Genomic DNA, 23,710 nt, shown 5'->3' with positions numbered 1-23,710 from the left:
TAAATGGGAGGGAGCAGATGACGAGTTTGGGAAAACACACAGAAAACATCCTAATCCAATGCATTTCTTAGATTTTTCTCATACACAACATTTATTGTTGTATATAAGTGTATAACGTCACAAATTCCCTTAACTCTGTAAACACACTAGCCTGTGTGCAGTGCACTAATTCACACGATTATTCAGTTAAATGTGAAGAAATTTTTTAAATATGATTAAGAGGAATTGAAGTAACCTGAGCTAAATGTCAAATGTCAGAGAAAAAAGGCATGGAACACGATGGAGAATTGGGCCATATGAAGAAAAAAAAAGTAACTTCAGGAATACATTTGTAATCTAACGAGAAAAAGTAATGTGGCTGTTTTGCTTTGCGTTGTCTTGTGTGGTGGAGGTGGGTGTAGACTAATTATGGTAAAACATAAACTTTTAAACAATTTAAGCATAAGGCTGCTACATAACTAAAGGTGAAGAATGTGAAGGGGTGTGAATACTTTGTGAATGCACTGTGTACAGAGAGCACCATTCCACCCCCTGTAATTGCAACTTGCCTCATTACCCGAATTAAATAAATGTATGGACTGTTCCCTAGATACCGGAAGCGTTGAATTAAAATGACGCACCATAAACAAATGGTGTTTGATTCACCATCATTATCTCTTAATCCTGGCTCGTCCCTCTGTTACATCTCTGCTAATTAAAAGTGTATCTTGTCGAGTCAGCTATGTAGCTGTCCCCATGTAAGAGGCTTCTAAATAGTGGCAAACCAAATCTTCATAAGGATAAACTATCTTTCCATGGAGCATCATCAGGTTTGTTGTCGTCGTGCCTGATGGAAGTGCATGGAATGTGTGTTTTGTTTCCTAAGTCTATTTTTGTAGTTTGCCGACTCCCTGTGTGAGGGGAACAATGCTCAAATTACACACAGAGGTCAGCTACATGAAATTAAAACCATGTCCTCTGAAGTCAAAGTAAACACTTTAGGGAGGTGAGGAAGAAGATCCAACTTCAAAAGTACGCAATTTGAAAATGTGTATATTACAAAGATTGAGTATTCGGGCCATGTTGAAAAAAGAGATTTCAAGAATAAAATCGTAATATTATGAGAAAAAGTTGTAATATTACAAGAAGAAAGTCGTTATATTTAGAGAAAAACGTCATAATTTTAGGTTACATGTCATTTTAGCCTGAGAAGGAAAAATAAACATCTTGTCGAATTATACTTAAGTATATGTTTCAGAAATATCAGCACCACATTATCAAAGTATCAGGGCATTGAAAAGATTGAGTAAAAAACTGTGTTTATTGTGAAGAAAAAACTTTCCAGACTTGGAGGAAATGTTAGTTGTATTCATTGGCTCCATCTGTGTGATATTTGAAGGGGTTGCATAGTTTACAAATGAGATTGGATCAAGATTTTAGATCCAGAAGGAGTTGAACTACGGCAAGCACGGGTTCCTGTTGCTGACTGTTTTCCAAGGAAACTTCTCTTTCTCATAAAATTACGAGTTTCTGCTCAGTTACGACTATATTCTTGTTATATTATGACTTTATTCTCTACACCTCCTTTGTATATTACTAATATCACCGTAGTCTTATATAATTGTGCAGGGGCTTAAAGAATGGGAAATGTTTTAATTTAAATTTAACATATTCAAGAGATTTTTATCTAGCCACTTATATATATCTTAAGAGTATATGCTTTAACGGGACGTCCCATCCTCAATGACTATGGGAGGCCTGTGGTGGTAAAGCTAATGCTCTAATGCTGCCATGGTCAGTCAAGAGGGTTTTTGGGCTCATGTGGAGTAAAGTGAACTCAATGAAGCCACTACAGTGTGGTAAAAGCATTCATCTCTTCAAATTACCTCTGTGATTGTGAGTGTGTGGCGGCTCGTTTCTGTGTGTGGGTGCTGGAGAATGAGTCCATTAGTCCTTGTTTGTTGTTATGATGAAAGACTGCAGCTACACATGAGATCCATCTCGTGTCTGTGCAAGTCGAGTGTAAAATGGGACATGTCGGCATCTGATCTCTGACTCGCATGGAGACACACTCAGTGTGTTTGTGTGTTTGTGACTGTGTGTGTGTGTGTGTGTGTGTGTGTTTGTGTGTGTGTGTGTGTGTGCGTGTGTGTGTTGTAAGTGTGCATTTGCCCTTTGTTGCTAATGATCAAGTCATCATTTCGGCAATGATCAAAGTTGTCAATCAATCAATTAATGTATTATTTGCATAACCCATGTTAACAAATCACAACTTGTCTCATAGGGCTTAGTCATGTTACATTGGTAACACTACAGTTCCCCAAATGTGAAGCCAAAGCATCTTGATTCCTTCCTCCTTTCCATGTCAGCATTTTTCATTTGTGTTCTATGGGAGGAAGTGGAGACATCGTCCATCTTTGTATTTAGTCATGGGTCTGCATCATGTTCAGTATGTCAGCACTCCTTTTGAGCTTGAATCCCGTACACAAAAATCCATAACACTGGTTGGCTCAGTAAGTTAAACTTAAAAAATTGTGGGCTATATTTTATTAGCACCATCATTTTAGGCTTTAAATCTATATTTGTGCACCACATGGTAAACAGCATATTTAAAAATATCTAATTATTAAATTGATATATCACATGTGTTCACCTTAATCCTCAGTTGGCACCTGATTGTTGAGTTATTCCACATAAAAAACTGTAACCACTCATTTTCAAATTTAGTCTTTTTAGTCTAGTTTGGATCATAATATCAGGATATGTGAGATCGTTGCTACAGCTGCTCAGTAATTTTTGCCTCTGGTTTGTAATAAAGGGAGTTGAGGCAGAACTTCAGGGCCCAATGTGGCTCACTGAGGTCTCTGTGTCACTCTGTGTTTGTGTGTGGGTCTATGTGTGTGTGTGTGTGTGTGTGTGTGTGTGTGTGTGTGTGTGTGTGTGTGTGTGTGTGTGTGTGTGTGTGTGTGTGTGTGTGTGTGTGTGTGTGTGTGTGTGTGTGTGTGTGTGTGTGTGTGTACTCACTGGTACTTGGAGCAAGTAGAGTTGGCCATGGCGGGGTCTAATGGGTGGAAGGTGACAGGAGGACTGTGCTGGGCAGATATCAGAAAACCGGTGGCCAACAGACTCAAACTCAAACTTGTGCCTGTTGAAAAAGTAATGTTTGTGACATTACAAAAAACTGTCTTTAAGATTTGAACACTTCACACCCAGATGTGGTCAATTTGAGTGACGTGCCTATGATGCTGCCCAGAGTGAGCTTCCTACGTCCCACTCTCTCCACCAGCCACACTCCCAGCAGGGTGAACAGGAAGTTGGTGAGGGTGGTGAGCCCGGACAACCAGATTGCCAGCCTGTCATTCCGCACTCCAGACATCTGCAGGATGGTGGCGCTGTAGTACCTGCCAGATGACAACACAAAGGAAAATGATGAAATAATTGTTGCGGAGACAACAAAATTACAATCTGTCCACTGAAAGTTATAATTTTTTAATTGCAAATAAAGATTTATTCTGATGTGTTATAGCTTGGTTCTAATTTCTGTCAATGTTTCCCAAATTATTCCTCAGATGTGGGAACATGGACAATAAATACATTGAGGCAACAAAAAACAATAGAAGTGACTATATGTCTCCTTTAAAGTGTTTTGAAAATGCTTATTTACTTTCTTATTGACTAATCTGTTTCCTGCAATAATATACAGGCAACAGAACAATATCCTCACCATCAAATATATATAAAAAAAGAATCATAAGTTAACCCAACAAACCAACCACAACCTTTCATCTTGAGAGCCAGCCACTCACCAACCAATCATGGCCTCTCTACCAGCCACTAATCGGTTAGAATCAGCTAGAAAATAGTTTCTCAGCAGCACCAGCCACTTTCCATCCTCTCTCTTTTACTTTCTCTCTCGACCTCCCCCCCCCCCCCCCCCCCCCCCCGCCCCCTTCTTCTGTTCTCATACAGTGTAATTATATTGTTATCCTGGCACCATGTTGCTGCAAGTAGTCAAATTACCTCCAATCATCATTAACAAGGTTCTAAACTGGCTGTGGTCAACAATGCAGACTCTTGCATGTGGTCCACACCCCCATTTCTATTATGATATCATGCCACTAAGACGGAAGAAAATACAATAGAGGAGTGCTCAGATGATTGCAACTGAAACACATACACCTGTAAGAATTCAGTGTCAGGATGGAAACTGTGTAGGAAAAATAATTGCAGCTATGCACACAAACTATATAAATACACATACAGCAGATAAGAATTCAAAACCCCTCAGAGAATACGAACACAAAGGTGGTAATACTCGTTAAAAAGAAGAATCCAATCTAATAAAACTCCACAGAGACAGACAAAAAAAAAAAAAAACACTGTTTCCCTCTGTGCGTCTTTACAGGCAGCTCAGAATTGGAATTCAGCTTCAAAAGCATTGTTATCTCTCCTGTGCTTGTGCTCTCTCGCTCTTTCCACAAAACAAAGACGCACAATTGATTTGCATAATAACACATTTACTTTTCTGCCATCATGATTTTCATTCAGACAGAACAAAGGCAGAAAGTTGTGGATTAAAAAACTGACCTGCAGCAGGATAAGGAGTTACAGACTGAAACTTAGATCTATGCCTGCAAATACATCTACCCACTTATTCCACAAATGTCTCTCTGTCTGCATGTATGTGGAATGCATATCTACTGTACATCCTCAGACAAACTACAGCAGTGGTCGTCAAAACATGGGTCAAAATCTCCGCCAGATCATTTAGATAATCTGATTATTTTGTTTCACCATATCGGGACACAGACACAGATGGACTGACCCACTACGGGTGCTGATCTACATCATGGTGACTTAACAAATTAAGTAAATCAAGCAAATTTCTATATGAACCACACACAAACTGTAATGAAAGTTTTCTAAATTTACCCTGCACCCTAGACTGTTTATAGAAAGTTCTGCACACAACATCCAGCCCATAAACAATAAAAAGTGACAGTATATTGTACAACTGTTGATGGGGGCTTATTAATGACAAGGAATAATTGTGAAGTACAGAGCATGGTACAAACTCATAAGTGCACAAGTGTGTTGAATCGAGACACATAGACATAGATATATGCGGCAGCAGGAATAAAAGCCCTATTGCTAATGTCAGCCATGCAGCATGCTGTGTTCCATCTCCCTGTATTCCTGTCCCTGCATCTGACTGATTACAGCACACACACACTAACACACACACACACACACACACACACACACACACACACACACACATACAAACACAGCATGCAGAAACAAAGTGATATTTTTTTCAGAACCCCTGGAAGTGTGTTAAATGTTAAAAGCATCTCAGAAATATCTCAGATTTTTTTTAAAGCCCCCGATGTTCCGATTTGTTATGCTCACAGGTGAACTTGTTCCTGTAAAGTCTAAAAACTGTGATATCCTTCCTCCTGTGTAAATTGTCAAGTTGTTACTATAGTGACAAGTGCAGGCAGCAAGGAAGAGCAGGAAAGTTTAAAGTATATATAATGTATAATATAGTTTCATCTCTGCTTGTGCCGATTCCTCGTGTGTGCAGCTCAGCCTCATCTCACAGCTCAAGTGGAAACAGAGTTGAGAGACAAAGCAAAACTTTGGTCCAGGAGATCAATACACAGTGAAGCGCCGCTTCCATAAGTGTCGTGGAAATTCTTCCCTAGATGAGAGTGAATCATTTTAATGGGTACACAGAGAACATCGGAGTAGAGAGGCTGTTCAGTATTTACTTTGGCGCGTCATTAAAAATCCTTCAGAGTGGCATCTTGTTCATTTCCGGGAGTCCGTCTTGTTTGTGTTTTCTGCTGGAAGAGATGCATGAACATGATGTTGGTTGCATTTTAATGAGCCAGGTCATTTACTTGTCAATGGAATCCGGTCTGACTGACAATAACTATTTTTTTTATTTTGAGTAATGCAGACAGGAAATAAGTAAAACTTCTTTCACTATATATTTTTATTTCATATTTTTGTTGAAGTGGATGATATTAAGTTTAAGCAGTCAACCCTGATAAAGAGTCATACCTCTCATTTTGAAACCCCTACAATTTGTCAACTATTAACACACATCACAAAATAATGACTCCAATTAGTAAAAACAATAATAATTAAAAACGGCGAGTTCTCTCTTTAAACCTTAACATCTGTTCATAATGGGCCCTGGTGTTAATATGAGGGAGTTGTAGGGGGTTCAGATGGCGAAATGTTGTTGTCCTGCAGTGATTTCTTAAACCACATTGATGGTGTAGAAATGGAAAAATGCAGCAAATGATGCATAAACTGACGGTGTATGGTACCTAATGCATTTTTAGGAAGAGGCTCCATATTATATTCATCAAAATCAAGGTTTTTTTCTTTCACAAGAATAGAACATTTCACAGAATAGTTTCCTATTGCTGTTGCTGCTGGGTGTGGTTGGAAGGAAAATCCATAGTCGAAGGCTAAAAAAGGAATCAATCTGTTGACTGCAGGCCTGCTCTCACTAAACTTTGGTGAACTTGCATCTTGCAACCAAGAACTGCGTTCACATCGAATAAGAATGTTGGGTCTTACAGACACCTCGGATGACACCACAGGAGCAAAATGTAGACATATTTCTTTTCTGTTGTTTTTTTACATTTGAAGACGTGGTCATCATTTACTTCAATTGTATTGGATTTGGCTGTAACGCTGTTTATCCCTGAAACTCTTTAAGTGTTTGGTGGACTCAAACTCTTCACCCAGCCCTCCATCAGCATAGTGGTGAGTGAGTGAATTTTCATTATTGAGTAAACTTTCCCTTTAACACTTTCACAAGGGTGAGCGAATGGCCCTGAATAAAGAATGTACTGTATCTCTCTAACCAAAGTTATTAAGCACAACCTCACACATTTTTCATTTTATATGTAAAACAGGCCTGAATGAGAGCAACTATCATCGACAGCCATTCACTGGTAGAAGAATAAGCTTTCAGCACTGGTTCCCCATTATTACCCACAGCCAGTAATAACATGTACAAAGGTCAGAACCAAAGAGCGCAAGAGAGTAATATTAAAGAATGACCACATTGTAATGAAATAATTGTAGGGTTATTGTTAAAATCTACATATTGTGCTTTTCAGAACGTAGGCAAACAAAAGTGTAAGGAAAGCAGTTGTAAGAAGAGTCTCACTCTTTTTTTTTAACGCACAAATGATCATGAACTGTCCCAAAGAGAGAAAAGCACACATGGACACACAGACACAGACACACCCACATCCGACATGCTCTAACACACCAACTGTCATTTACATCAGAGGCCCTGCGGAGCCCCGGTGTCAAGAAAAACCAGACAAGGTGAGATCTGGCCCTGACCGGCAGTCTGAAAATGGAAACATTGATCTACACGTCAGTCACGCTTCAATTCCAAACCCTCTCTCACTCAGCAACATAAAGAGTGAGACATCAGTAAAAGGGGGAGAGAGACAAATGTTGAGAGAGGAAAGGGGGAGACACACACAGGAAGGAAGGAGGAGAAAAGAGGGAAGGGCGGTGAATGTTGCTAATAGTGGGGAGCATGTATGGGTGAAGAGAGTGAAAGGAAAAAGAGAAAAAATACACAAAAGAAGGTATTTTTATTCATACAAATTAGTTCTTGTACAGCCTTTCACCTTGCCAGGTTGTCATTTACAACTATCAACATAAGTGAAATACATTAACTCCCTGAACCAAACTCCAAATATAGAGCGGTTTTTAAGGGTGACTGCCAATGTATTTCCATCAGGAGTTAAAACATTGATTCAGGCCTGAAATCTGTTTCCAATGGAGCGGATTTAATTTGATGGATTATAGACGTGTTTTTTCTCTCGACTCTCTTCTCCCTCTTGCATTCGATCTCTCCCTGCTGTTCTTAGCCCATTTCACATGGCTGGTGGCGCGAGGACGCTACTGACTCATGCTTGACATTTACTGACACGGGATCGCCTCGGAGGCTGCCGACTCCTGGGAGTACACAACATCTGGTCTTAAAGGGCCAAACGGAGGCTTAGCATGCTTTTACTCATTAAGTGCTACTCACTGAGGATGTCATTTTTACCAACCACTTTCCAAAGTTTCCAGGTTGTTTATCCACCTTTCACACAGAGATGTGTTCGCACTCCATTTTAGACATACCAGACTTTTTTATTTTTGTATTTCTTACTGAGTCATAGCAAAAAGTTGCTGAGAAGATTAATTTTCATGGAAACAAAGAGGAAAGCTCAATTGGTTTTGCGTCTGTAGTTGAAGCAACACACACATATTTTAATGATTATTCTTCTGACAAATTGCTCCCATGATGCAGATATTTCATGATATACGCATGTGTATTTCTTTCCATCTGTTTGGAGGCGAATGTTGTATTCAATTTCTAGTCAAAATTGAAGCTTGAAGTTCCAGACATAATTGGTTGAAATGAGAATCAGTAAAATTTATATTGTATAAAGGTAATATTTCCATCAAGTTTTCACTATCAATAAATCTTCACATTACATTCTTGATTAATCACTTCATCATTTACTTACTAAAATGTTAGAACATAGTGATAAGGAAAATTGAAATAGCTTGATCTAGGTCTCAAATCTGAAGATATTTACCTTTCTGTCCTATATAACACAAGAAAGCTGTTAATCAGTTAGAGCCAGATGATACTTAACCATTTTGTTTCATGTTCATCATGTTTGTTTGGACATAATTTCCAAAATTATTTAAGATACACACAAACTGTTGAATCCATGTGAAGGTTTGTTGCTGAATTTGTTACTTTACAGATGTTGAAAAAAATAGACCTCCCTAGAAACCATATGTAAATCAGCTGGTACTGGATTTTTATTTGGATCTCCCCAAAAATGTTCGCACACTCATAGCAATTACTCCCAAAAGGATGCCTGATTTTTTCATCAAGATCAATCAATTATATCCTGGGAAATCTGTGAAAATCAATTCAGGTCCCTCGACCAATAGTCAAAGTAATTTTTAATCAAGGTAAACCTTTTTTTGTGCAAGTTCCATAAAAATGTAAGCACTTAAACATTGTTCCTAACTTCAACACCGTTTGACAAAGTTTATATTGTGCTTTAAACAGTGCAGGTGGTGACTCACTGAGTCCTGTTTTCCTCTCAGGGTTTACTGGAGCTGCGTGCTCTCACCGCTGAGACAGTTTAGTGATACAAACCTGTAAACTTGACTCGCTCGTACATTACATCCAACAAACCCTCTCCCTTTTCATCTCAGAGGAGACAAAGAACTCAGCCTTACTGACAGAAGGTCATGATGCTGCTGGAGCGGTTAATGATGAGCCATGAAAAAAAGCTGTATATGTGCATTAGGGTGTGAAAGACGACTTCAGAGGTTTCCCTCGACTACAAGAAAAAACGCTCAGACAGAGTGCTACTTATTGACAAAGCACTGATCTAATTATGTGACCTAATAGTATGGATTTAGAGGGAGGGGATCAAGGGAAGGATTGATTGTACGGTAACATTGAGGGAGACGGACAAACAAGTGAATGTGTGTGTGAGCGGGCAGGTAGTGAGTGAGTGGGTGCGATTGAACGAGTGACTCGGTGAGTAAGAGAGTAAGTGATGAGGTGTGAGAGCAGAGAAACAGAAGGAGGCATGAAGAGAGAGAGAGAGAGAGAGAGAGCGAGCGGGAAGGAAGTGAGAAAAGGATTAAAAGGCGAGAAGGAGAATGAATGGTTGGAGAAAACACAGTAGGATGTATGTGGTTGTGAAAAACTAGAACAAAATGGACAGACAGAATGAGAGACGGAGAGTGTCTGTGAGAGGGAGAGAGAGATGGAGAATCTCTTGGGAACTGGCCTATTTTTCAAATGAATGCATATGAACACCAGAGCTGTACCACATTTATGCTGTGGAATAAAAAAAGGAAAGTGAAACCCAAATAGATGCGAACATAGATAGGATGTTCTGATTCAGAACCAGACACACACAGACACACACACACACACACACACACACACACTCACACACACACACACTCACACACACACACACACAACAAAGCATTAACAAAGCATCGGGTGTGATAAGTTTGTTTGGAATTAGTTACTTGACGCTATACGAGCTATGAAAAACAGCACAACTGACAGCTGAGACCGACTAAAGATGGTCGAGCCAATGTATCGGTGAGACCTTGATATTGTATTTCCCCAAAAATCCTCATTACTAAACAACTAAACTCTGTAGTCGACTCTGTCTCCAAATGACGTCACCAGTGCAATCTATTCTTTATATACGGTCATTGGTTCAAAACACAGTCCTAACAAAGGCAAAGTAAGAGAGAATACTGAGTAGGTAAATGAGCTTAAGTCTTTTGTGTTATTCACAACACTATTATACAAGACTGTATTTAATATCTGCTTTTGTTTTGTACACATAGTAAATGCCACTTCGTAAATGGTAGCTTGCTGTGAGGAGTGCGTAATGTGTTGCTGTGTGAGTTTGATTAGAGGAAGAATTTGAATATTTCCTTTTAAAGAGGTCTGGCTGCGACTCCATTGGAGACAGTGGAGGAGGTTGGCATGATTGGGATCATTAGAAAACATAATAACACACACATAGAAATAAAAAAACAACTTTCAACAACTATTTCTGCTTTGGATTTTGGCATTTCTCTTAACACAAGCAAAAAACACACAAACACACGTAACAGGGAGGACTCTGCCAGCTCCTTGCATGCCTGCCAGCAGAGTGACCATGTAAAACTGGCATTTTGGGACATTTCCAATATGACATTTGTCTCAGGGACCATCTGTGAGGGCCAACTGGCCTGTGTCAACAACAAAACCCCCACTTGCCTACCGACAGCAACACATATCACATCATATCATATCTTTTTTGATTTATATCAAATCTGTACTTGATTATTAGATTCATTTCATTACTGTTGTTTTTACTTTAATTGAAATACCACATGTCTCTGCCAGTACTTAGCGATGTGCCTTCCAACACTTCCAACTAGCTAAATTACCCATGTGGAAATGATACCCAATGTTTATATCATTGTATATAGTATGATATAGATAATGCATAAAGTAATGAATAAATAATCCTGAAGTTTTTGTTGAAATATCGAAATTTAGCTCTCGGTTATTTTCTAATCAACAGGTGAATCACCTTGTTGCTGAGAAACCGGTACCATGAACAGACAAGAAGTTGACTGCGAATGATAAAAAGTAACAGGACCACATGAAGCATGGGGAACGTTTGCAGTGTGACTCAATGTATTGGACATTTATTGTCCAGGTATTCATAATGTAAATGCTTGACGTCCTTGTAGCGCCTGAGAGCAGAAACAACTTGCTACTGAGTTCAGTGAAAACACCTTTCCACATTCCAAGTTTCTCCTAATTTGCTGTTTGTGTTCTTGCCATTTTGCCATTTTGAATATGCAAACAATGATTCAGGTTTTTTTAATTTATCAAGCCTTTGTTTATGAGTGTACGGGTATTGAGACTGTCTTTGAGAAGTCTGGACTTTGTCACATTGCTTGTCACAAAATGTACCCAGGGAACAACAAAAAACAGAATGAGAGAACACAGGGTTTTCTCTCACAGCTGCTGTGCTCAGTATGTCTTGTTCCTCCTCCCTGCCCGACTTTATAAATCCATCTTCCCTCACTGGAGATGTCATCAGCCTCAGATCCCCCTCCGCACCTTTCTCCACATCCTCACCATTAACATCTACTCTCCATCCCCCCTCTTCGCCTGTCTTTTCAACACAGTACGATTACCCAATGAGACATAAACACACACAGCAGTCCCCACCAGCCTGCAATGACCTTTGCATGTTAGATCATGTGACTAATTTAATCAAAATGATCCAATTGCTAATGGGGAGAGATGATATCTAATTTGAACCACTGCTGTACCGCACTGTTCTGCTATTGTGACTGAAAAACAGAGGAGGATGAAGAAGAGGAAACACCCAGAAGTGCAATAGCATAGAGTTAATGCATCTGTCTACATGAGTAAACTAAACAGCCATCCATCCCTTCATCTGCTGACAGTCCAGCAGGGAGATACTCAGGGACGTATCTCATGCGGGCCACAAGTTGAGTGGTTCAGATACAGCACCTGACACATCTTTGGTTCCACAGAGAGGTATTATTGACAAACACATCTCAGAGGCTTCTCTCACAGGCATGAGGGTGTGTGAGGGCAGGGAGGTTATTCATATAACAACCGGAGTCCAGACAGAGAGAGAGCGAGGGGGGTGGTTATGACATATGAGTTCAAATCAGCCTGCTGTAACAAGACCGTGTTTGGTGTGCAAACATGTGCTTGTATCTGTCATGAAGCGTCTTTTACAATTTTAGTCAGTGGTCACATAATTCAAACCTGTCATAGTGCAGTGTTATTACCCTTGCATGTGGGGTGGCTCTATTAAATGTATTGCAATGAAATTTGGAACACATATTCATGTTAAAGTGCTGCTGTGTAGACAAGGCTGCTGAGGGAACAACAATTGTTAGAGACTATCAACTATTGATGCTGATTAAGTTTTGATTGTGGGTGACTGAGTTGTATGTGTATGTCTATATTGTGAGGATGTGACTTGACAAAATCCAAATAAGCTTGTAATAAACACTGCATGGAATCATTTAATATGCACTGTGTCTAGAATGCTGATATAGAGTGCACTGCAATACATTGGGACCAAGCATCTCTACCTCCTCCCACTATCCATGAAGCCAAAATGTCCCTGATACGATCAGCCCATCCTGCACATTTGGAGCAAGAGTCTGCAAAGTAGTAATCAGGGAATGGCATTGCATTAGCGGATCCAATCGTGAGTTGGACTTAGCTATATATAGCATCAAAAAACAATAAAATATAAACGGTCCATGTTGGTCCATGTCTCATCCAATAACATGGATGAGGCAGGTCTTATGACCTATACTGTAGCCACCCACCTGGTGGCAATTGAGATGCTGTCTTCCCTTTTGGGTAGCCCTCATGTTGTCCATCTTTATATACATACTGTATATAGTCTATGGTTTACACTGTAGGTGCATGTTCATAGTTCCCTGTCAGTAATATACTGTATGTCTGACAAAACTGATGGAAATCAATAAAGAACTATTACATAAAATCAGCAAATATACAGAATTTACCATTTACCCACATATCAGCTCAGTATTTGTGTTTGATAACCATCCAATTATGGTTTGTATCATAGTCCCACAGTGCAGCTGTCTGTGGGCTCATCTTTTTCATCGGCTGAATATCGACTATGATTGTGGGTCCTCACTACGTATTCAGCGTGTTGTGTGTTATGCTGAACTGAGAGCTTGGATGAAGTTCATCTGAACTTGTCTGCATAAATGCAAGTGATTAGGCAGCAACTGCCACCACTGAGAAAACTGATTTTCATGCAAGTATACGATCTGGATCGTAACAATTGTAATTTACGAGCAGGTTACACTACTGAAGAAGAAGTTATCGTCTGAAAAGCCTCTAATAGCGTCTGTCTGTACCATGCCTCTGTGTCATAATTTATAATAATATAATTTGGAAGAGTGACTGGACCAGCTTCAACCTTGTAGAATTTCCATTTGGCATAATACATATCAGACAACATAATATCAGCCTGATTAGCCTGACCTGGAAGATGTGGCCACAGTGTGCCACAATCAATTGTATTATTTTGTGTTGTGTTATAAAGGATGACAGCTAATGCTGCATCTGGGACCTCTCACGACATACTGACAGAAAGACCAACATGTTTGATTTAAACATGGTAACGCATGTGCAAGAGGAATTAGGCTTTCAGGCTTTACTGAGCAAACAACAGCCAGTATATTTACATTGCTTGGGGAACCATGTTTATGTATACATTCTTTTCCACAGAAATAAGTCGAGAGCACATCCTTTCCAGAGACATCGCGCAGAGCTGGCGATTGGTTGGACAGTTTGATGACACGGCAAGAATTTATGACTCTAATCTGACACAGGGACCATTTTAACGAATAAAGATATCTTGCAGTGTGACACCAGCTTTAAGTGAAAAGAACAAAGGAAGGATCTCAGTGCGACACTGTTAGATGAACGACTCCTGGACTCCAAGATATCCCTTGAAAGTGACCAAACTCTATCAAATCCCTGCTCCATTTTACAGCTTCTCTGTCACCATTTTCTCTTCCTGACAGTCGCAGCACCTCTGCATCTCACTGCACCTCAGGCCCATCTAAAAGAATGTGACTTCCAAACAGGAAAAGATTCAATAAGTGGAGTGATCTTTTGACTCATGCCAAATTCTTTTGATGATATTGTTGTGAAAACATTTTTGTTCAGATCATTGATTAAAAATGCTGAGCAAATGACAAACCAGTAATCTACTCGATTATCTCGAACATGGCTGCAGTGATCTTTGGGGGTGACTCAGCTATGCTGGTGCAGATCTGTGACAAATCTGTTAACGAAATCAAATGGTTTGTTAGTATGGAAGGAATTATTGCTTTGAGCTGCCTATTTAATTACAACTCAAGCCCTTTGTCCTTATTCCACTGCTGAGTACGGCTCTGTTTTTACAGACTTTTATATTAAGGCTCTCTGAAGAGTTGACCTCTGATCTGCGTCGATCTGCGTTCCCTCCGTCGGAGCATATTTCTCTCACAAGAAAAATCGGTGAATGCCACCAACCCGTTAAGCCCGCTGAGTTCCCGACTTGAGAAAGTGGACTGTTAGAGCAGAGTGACGGACGATATGTGCTTTTCTGGAATGGTCTGCATTTATTTATTTTTGTCTGCCATCTTCCCTTGCTGCCATTTGCTTCTTTCTCTGTGCAGCCCGGTTGTTTTAATCAGGGAAAGCAGCTGGGGACAGGGGGAAAGGAGCTTGTCTCTAAACCCGGCTGATTTACTGGCTCCCCACACCTCCTTTACATCTCCCTGGCTAATAGGGCTGTCCTGGCAGCTTCGCAAGGTAACAAAAAAGAAAAGAAAAAAAGCCAGGTAGGAGACAGACAGCTGGGAAAGTATACAGAGATAAGTAGCACAGAAGATGAGACACATCAGAGCTGGGGGAAAAAACACAAACAAGGACGGCAATCTCCATAAAGAAATAACAATAGGAAGACTGGAAGACAGAAAGTTATTGATAATCTATCCATTTTGAAAATTGAATCAACTGCTGCATTTATATGAATCCATAGCTGTGTCCCGACCCCTCGTGAATCCCTCTGGTTGATTTCCTATTTACGTCAGCAGCTTGTTGCACCCTCTGAACAGCTGCACATAAGGCAATGAATCCTGGGATAGGTCTGTTTGGATCCACCTGTGGGAGCCCTCGCTGCTCGGGATGGGAAGGACAGCCGCATAAACAAGCTTTCGAAATGGGATAGCGGTCTAATTGTCAAAATCCTCCTTGTGACGTTCGCCATGGAATTTCCGTGCGCTTTGATTTGTTTCCAGAACTCTCATGGTGGGGGCCATGAGAGTTCATTTTTTGATAGCATGATGAGTTAATATGTTGTAACTTTAATCATATAAAGTTTACCTTAATAAAACGTCTGAGGTAAATTTTAATATTTCCAACAGCCTTATCTCTTTGCTCCGTCATTATTAGGCCTTTGCACTTCCTGTGTTAGGTTACCCACTGGCTAAGATACTAAAGTGATCTTTGTGGCTTATCGACACCGACAGCACTGTTAATATTAGTGTTCATTTTGCTCTTGCCCTGGAGGAGTCTTCTCAACACTTTAATGACAAACCCACCTTCTACTTGACTCATAACTGTGGGCTCACGGGTTCCATTTGGATGCAGCCATGATTAAATATCTTAATATTGTTCATTATTGAATAACAGCCAGGCTTTTCCCTTTCCCTCTCTCCCTGTGCCTGGTGTCCATGTGTTGTGTCTCTCTGACCCAGTCTTTCCTCACCCATCTGCCAGACACCCTCCCTGTTGAAAATCACTTCTTTGTTAATCCCCACACAAAGAAATACAAATTAAAAAGAAAGCATAGTTTGTCAGATGGCAAATTTCAACCAGTAAATCATTCTCAACAACCAACATTCATCTTCTGAATTTAACTTAGACGTTGACTTTAGAGTGTTCCTGCCAAATAAGCTGTTCTCAATACTTTATACCAATGTTTGCTCATTTTAGAAGATATTCTTCAATCTCTGGACACATTGTACAGTCAGAGCTGCTTATGTTTGACATGCAGTGGAAAGTTCTCTGTGCTGTGGACCTTTAGCACATTCACCGAATAGGTCTGACCTGCTGCTGCCTTCACAGCTGCTCCTTGTTTCCTTGTTTCCTAATAGTGCCCTGGGTCACCTGAAACACTGAGTTGTACAAGTGTGTCTGCTCGTCCTTCTATTCATGGCTGCCTGTTGTTTTTATGACCAGCCTGTCTATTGCTGCTCCTATCATCCTGTATAAATTATAACCTTATCTAGAACTAGTGTCTTATCATTGTTCCTGTGAGGTCTCCGCTATACGCATTTCTTTTGCAGATACTATCATATTATATTGCAGATTACTATCATATATAAATATATATTATGTTATATTATATACTATATATACTGTACTATTTTTATATACTGTCTGACAATAACATTACCAGCATATCATCAGTACTATTACCATCATGTTGCCACTGCACCTTATCTACCTATTTATCTTGTGTTTCTGTTTTTATTCTTTCTACCTCAATATTTTTATTTTATTCTATTGTATTGTATTTTATTGTATTCAAATGTACCGGCTGCTATGACGAATTAATTTCCCTTAGGGGATGAATAAAGTGATCCATCTATCTATCTATCTATCTATCTATCTATCTATCTATCTATCTATCTATCTATCATACTATAAGTTAAACAACCACAGAACTTTTGTCATAACAAGGGTTTTGGAATCAAATGACAAATCAGCAGCTACATCAGGGATGTGCCCATCCTGGATTACATTATACTATAATTTATCATATATGTACCCTGGATTTTGTTTTTTGACCTTAATGCTCATGTCAATGGTCAATCTATACAGATGTTTTGACCCATTGTCCCTGATTGAATCTCTCCTCATGCCACATTCATGTCATGGTGGATGAACAAGAAAGATTCTCATCATTTGGACCAATCCACAACAATCTTAAAATGCCCTGAACTACACACTTAACTTGAATTTACTCACATTAAATGTCAGAGTTTGGCTGACATTAGGTACCTGTCACATTCTGTTATACTTGAGCTCTCAGAAAAATCTGTTTCCACCTTGAGGTTTATATTTATTTGATATTTACCTCTGCCACAGAGGTTGTGTTTTTGGCCCAGTCTGTTGGTTTGTTTTGGTATTTTTGTCAACAGGATTAGGATAAGATAAGATAAGATAAAATGAGATGTACCTTTATTAAGCCTCCCCAGAGAATATGCAAAATGTAAGCAGTGGCACAAGGAAGGAGCAGCGTAAGGAGACAATATAAAATAGATAAAGACAAAATAAAAATATCTTACACAATATAAGTTGTTTATAAATGGGTTATATAAATATAACAATTGTGTAATTGTTCGATTAGTCCAAACTTTGTTCAGCAGTCTTCCTAGGATTGTGGATTTTAGTCTTTACCAAAAACTACTAAACAGATTTCCAGGGAAACTTGTTAGAATGATGGGGCTTGGGCCAATGATATCTATATGTGTGTAATTTGGTGCTGATTGATGACATTTAAAGGGACTGCAGAGGTATGCTCTCTAAAAAGTTCCATTCTAGTAACTACATTCTAGTTTGTATATGTAACTATGATAACTCATATGTGTGCATGTAATAACTGTTTATCTCGTTTAAGGTTTTCCATACTTTCCTGTTAATTGTGTTGCATTAGTTTGGACAGGTCAATGTTTTTAGGACAAAACATATAACGTACGTTAACTTTGAAATATGAACTGACTCACTGAATTGATAGTCTTTAACACTTCATTGTTTTTCTGATATATTTCTAATACTTGAACCAACAACAGCATACAAAACAGCAAGCGGCTCAAACTGAGACTGTCAAAAATGGATTAATAGCATGATGAGGTCTTTAATGTCATTTCTGAAAGATGTAATTATCACCAAGGGAAGCGTGGGTTTTTCCAAATGAAAGGACAATCAGATTTCAATTCGTCGACCGGGGACACATTTTAACGCCAAGGTGAACAGAACACAATTCTGGCACCATTTAGAAGAAGTTGAAAAGGTGTTCATGCTCAGTGTAAGTGGGTCACTGCTGACACAGATAAAGTAGCAGGTGAAGGCTTTTCAGAAATACTGGAGTATATACTGGAATACTCTCTGTCAAAGATTCAGAGAGAGGGGGACAGGGATGGAGTCAGTTTGTCCCCTCTGCTGTCGGCAGCAGGAGAGGAAGATGGATATACATTGAGAGGGGGCAGACAGTCAATGGTGAGACATTCAGTGAGGCGTAAAGAGATGGGTGACAGATCCACACTCACATCTGCTGAATTTCTCAAAACATGTGCACACATATGCAAACAGTCAAACATTAAGCCTCACACGTACACACATGTCCACACATATGTCGGACACACGTCCATCAGGTGCACATGCGCAGATACTAAAGTGCCAAATTAAATTACACATGCATGCAGACGCATACACACACACACTATCTCGCCCTCACACATACACATACACACACATACTTATCCTATTACTCTCACCTCCACCGGTTGCTAAGCAACAGCACATATCCACAGATTGTTTACAGAGCCTGGAATATAGTTCATCTCCGAGGAGGGGGTGAGACGGAGACGGATGACACAATCTCCTCAGATGGAAAGATAAAGAAGAGTAAAAGAGGGAAGTGGGCAGTAATGCAATGAGGCCCCTGCTCCTGAGTGTACGTGTTAGGAAAGATGAAAGAAATGTTTTGTGATTTAATACAGTGCTGCCAAACGGAAATACATCTGTCTGGATCGCCCCTTTTGTGTCAGATGGGGAGGCAGGTGACATGCAGATTCAGTGTCAAGTATTGTCATTATTCTGATTAATCCCCAGAGAGAGGAAGATATGGAGTCTTTGACCTGTGGTTAAGAGAAATGACAGAGGCACATATCCTCAAGTAGCTCAGTTACATTTTCTTTAGCAGAATTTATATATATTTATTAAGAGTGTTGAAGTATGTAAGTAAGTAAGTATATTCAATTAATATTGAATGTTTTGAATTCCCCCTGCAGTTGTGTGCCTCTGCCAACCAATATCTATTTCTGACTGCTGACCACTGGAATCAAATCAGTTTATCTTTGAGTCCAAGTGATAACTGGTCAAAATGTATATAAAATCCCTCAAGGCAGACTTGACAGGCCACCTTTGAATCCGAGAAGCACACACACCATACTTCCGCTACAATTAAGAAAGAGAGTTTTGACTCACATGATGGTGTTGATTCCTGAAAGCTGTTGGAACATTTGAAGACCACAGCCCACCAGGAGGGCGCGCCGAGTCGGCGGGTAGGTCAGCATCCGCCAGATCACTGGGCCATCTGGAGGCACAAGCAGAGGCACAGCAGACATTAATTTCAAAATCCACTGGACTTCACTGCAAAACACCTGGGTTTAAGAGAGTTCAGTAAAAAAAATTATACAAATCATAGGAAGAAAAAAGACCCCTGCTGCTACAAAATTAAGGTCATCATGACTGTGAAACCAGATTTCTTGCAGTTACTGGCAGTACCTTAATATTTTTGATTCATACAAACAGAGTGATCTCCTCATTATCTGCAATTCTGGCCAAATATGTGAACAAGCAATATGCGAAATTACTCCATTAACAAAGGGTCTATTTAATGTAGTTTTTTTGTCCTCTATGTTACAGGTTTATTTTTGTGTAAAAAGCTTTGCAAAGTTGAAAAGCTTAGAGTCTGCGGTAAAGGGACCTCCTCACCCTCACAGAAAAAATACTTCTGATGCTCCTAAACTGTCTTATCAGTTCGGCCGATACCGCTGCACCTTTATGATGTCACTTTACATCACAAAACCCTGCATAATACACGCCTATTGGGGCTATTCTGGCTTTCCCCTTAACAAAAACAGTTGAAGCAAGAGCGAAGGCTGACAAAACATATAAATGATTTTGGCATTGGGTTAATATAAAGACCTTTAAGCCAGGTCAATCTTCTTTGATACAACCATCTGGCTCACTGAGGTTTTCTTATCATGATGCTGAGGCTTTGTTAGCTCAATGTGATACTGTTCTGTGGCTGACTCTGACCTCCCTGTGCTGCTGAAAAAGTGTAAAAACTAAATATTTCTCAAGTTTGGGATGAAAGAAATATTGGATGCCAGCTTTGGCCTCGCTGAGTCCCACTTCGCTCAGCAGCTGAGCCAGACTGTGATCTCCAACACACACAGAGAGAAGTGATTCCCCTCTGGGATGAGAACGTCTTAATGGTTTGCGGGTCAGGCATGGAGCTGACAAATAATGAGGGAGACACACCCAGGGCAGAGATATCAGACAACAAGCCTGAGTACACACACAAAGAAAACAGAGGTCGGGCCAGGATACACAAGAACATACATATTATCATAAACAAGCATGACATGACCCTGCACATAGGAGATGACACACACACACACGCACACATAAATGCAGGCTGATTACGTGGGAGCAGCTGTGTGTGGGAGGGCTCTGGACTAGTGGTCATCTCCTTTCGCTGTTTGATAAGCAGACCAGACCAGACGCCCCGGCTGACACACAAAAACAGTTAAAGCCCTCCTTATGATGGCTGGTACGTCAGACTCTGAGCTTCACTATTACATTCAATTCCTTTTTTGATTCTAAGACGCTGAAAGAGGCTTTGTAGCTTTCACTTGTTATTGGACATTTTCGCTGCAGAAGCCACTTCACATTCTTTTTTAAGAAATGAGAAGCTATTTTCACAACACACTCTGACACAGTAACGTAACTTTTATAATTACTTTATTGAACACAAACTTTTCCTTGCTTGTATCTTTCTTTGTATCTTGTATGAGCATAAGATAAAATTGCCGTTATCAAAATGTCTTAAAAAAAAATCTTGATTATTGATATTATTGGATTCTCAATGAGCTACTGTAGTTTTCCAGGAGCTGTGTTTAGATTCAGATTTAGTCAATGTTAAAAATATACCTGAAACAGTGAAGAGGAAGTGATTAATTGATCGGATGACCAATTTCCATCTCACTAACCAGGTGGAGCGAGATTGGTTGAGCCCAAGAGACCAGAGCAGAGGACTCTTAATCTGATCAGTGAACAGGGAAGATTCATGGGCCGAATCAACTATCATGAGACCTGATGGCTGCGGCGAGAAGCATAAGAAGAAGAGCTACATTTACTCGCCCAAAAACACATTTATGATGCAATCAATCATAGAAGCAGATCTTTTTCTCTTTTACTCTGTTTCCCCCACACAGACTAACAAAAGGCCAAAAAAACAGTACAAGTAATGGGCTGATCAAATGTTTTCCAAAGCATGTTCACACCCCCTCATACAGTGCATGTGTAGAGACTCAGTTGCACGTACACGCATAAACACACAGCTTCATTTCCTCAAGCTGAACGCCACCCAACTGTAATCTAATCAGATGAGATATTGAAAAAGGATGGCACAGAAAAAACATGTGAGCGAGCCACCAGCAAGCCACAAGAACACTGATTAAGCCTTGCGGCGCTGCAGTAATTGCAGCATTCACGCTGAAGCTTTCAAACAATGTCTCTTTTTATGTGTTTTTATATCTCATTTATTGAATTTTATTGAAAGAGAACCTGTGGTTGTCTTCAGTTGTCATAAAAACTCAGTTAGGGCTACTGTAAAAAAAACCTGGCGGCCTCTGAGACCCGCTCCTGATGTAAATAAAAAATGTTTAAGATAAATGGCCCATTCTAGGGTAAAGAAAACAACAATTCTTACAATTTAGATGAAACAAACCCATTCAAATGAAGACAGCACGCACACACACACACACGCGAAGATCACTACAAAGTCTCTATACCTATATCAATCTACCCACATGAGCTCTGTGATCATTCTTCCTGCACAGATCCACTTTGATTCCTCATCTTATCAGCACTCATTCCAGACAGCATCACTTTCAGACTGAAAAAAGAGTTTGTTTGTGTAGCGCGCAGGGGAAGACGGGGCTGTGCTTTTAATGAGATCCAGATCCTTCACCCTTTTCCTCTTGATATTCAGCAATGGAATCTCCAATTAGCTCTCCTGTTTGCCTACCTGCTTTGATACAGGGAAAAGCCCTGACTTCTCCGTGTAGCAACCCCGCGGCCAATTACAGTGCCCGTTTAGCATGGTTAGCCCCGAGAAGATATTTCTTATTATTCACTCATCAAACACGTGCCACAGCTTCATGAAATATACAGCAGGGAGAGAAGAGAGGCAAAAGGATGAACAAAGAATCAGATGGAAGCTCTCTTTCCAGAAATACTGGTGGGGATCTATTCGCAGAACTCATGATAAGTGATCCCTACAATGATTTACAATATTTTTTGTAAAGTGGCGAAATTAGAGGGGTTATTACACAGACAGAAGTTGTACAATAAAGAGGAATGCCACTGCTTCTAACACTCTTTAAATCGATATAAAAGAGAAACTACAATACTTAAAACATTCCTTGTTTTTGCAGCAGTTGTATGATCTTGATGATGTCATTATGTTTCATTACATGCAGTGAAATAAGGGTTGAGAATGTGAGGTGGAAAAAGAGAGTGGCGAGAGAGGAGTAGAGAAAAATCGGTCAAATAACATATGAAGTGTTGAGATACATATTGTTTCTATTTCTATATTTTATATTTAAACGATTTATGCATTTAGTTAGCACAAACTCATGAAAAAACTGTCAGATTTGCGTATTTTTGGATTAAATCCATTACTTAAATAATTTCTGATGGTTTATTGACTTAAATATTCTTTTAGCTTAGGTTATACAGGGATCATTGATATGAAGCATTTGAAGATACATCACAGTTTGTGAAAATACCAATATCTGCACTGGTAATTTCCATTGCAGAGTTCAAAGTGTTAAGGTGGACAGGAATAGCACTTTCTATCCATCCAATCATCGTGTACCGATGAAGTGTGTGGTTTCAATTGGGCTTCGCTTGTATCAGTGAGCGGGCTGCAATCAAAGAGCGTAGCCATGGGCAGGCGACATGCAGCCTCACTGCCTAACCCCTCCACCTCTCCTCTGATTATTTCTTCCACATACTTCCCCGCTTCTCCCCTTTCTCACCTCCTCATCAGAGCAGGATCACGACACCTTGCACTCCTCACACTCGGGTTTAGACGAGAAGCTCGGGATTAAGAGAGAATGGAAATTAGGACTTGCCCTGTTTTTTAAAACCACTGTGCCCTATACTTTGTATTTCGCTAAATTACTAAATAAATCATGTTTTCTTGATTGTTAATATTACTATTATTAATAGAATATCTCCATGCTCAAATTGGCCCCCTAAATGTTTATAATATTACAATGCCCTGTAATATGTAGTGTTTAATGAACTAAAGTGAGTTATAGTAATATGGGATAAATATCAATTAATACCATATTCTGAAACAGAAAAAAGGCTTTGGGTGTTTTAAAGCTTGATATATAATAATAAAAAAGGCTTTGCATGATTGAAATGAAGTTTAGAAGCCTTGTACAATGTTTTAATAAGGTGGGG

The 23,710-nt window shown here is 39.7% G+C and overlaps 1 protein-coding gene across 1 annotated transcript in view; it reads right to left on the bottom strand.

The window, feature by feature from the left end:
• The window catches only part of LOC128428908 (proton myo-inositol cotransporter-like), a 55,156-nt gene that overhangs the window by 3,873 nt on the left and 27,573 nt on the right, over nt 1–23,710 (bottom strand). The window contains exons 4-6 of the mRNA XM_053415183.1: nt 19,430–19,538; nt 3,217–3,380; nt 3,004–3,124 (exon numbers count right to left, since the gene is read on the bottom strand). Of these exons, the coding sequence (XP_053271158.1) occupies nt 3,004–3,124; nt 3,217–3,380; nt 19,430–19,538 (394 nt within the window). The remainder of the gene's footprint in view (nt 1–3,003; nt 3,125–3,216; nt 3,381–19,429; nt 19,539–23,710) is intronic.

Source organism: Pleuronectes platessa, chromosome 22 (assembly GCF_947347685.1).
Source record: "Pleuronectes platessa chromosome 22, fPlePla1.1, whole genome shotgun sequence".
Classification (NCBI taxonomy): Eukaryota; Metazoa; Chordata; class Actinopteri; order Pleuronectiformes; family Pleuronectidae; genus Pleuronectes; species Pleuronectes platessa.
The sequence above is the reverse complement of the archived record's forward strand: the minus strand, read 5'-3'. Positions and strand labels throughout refer to the sequence as shown.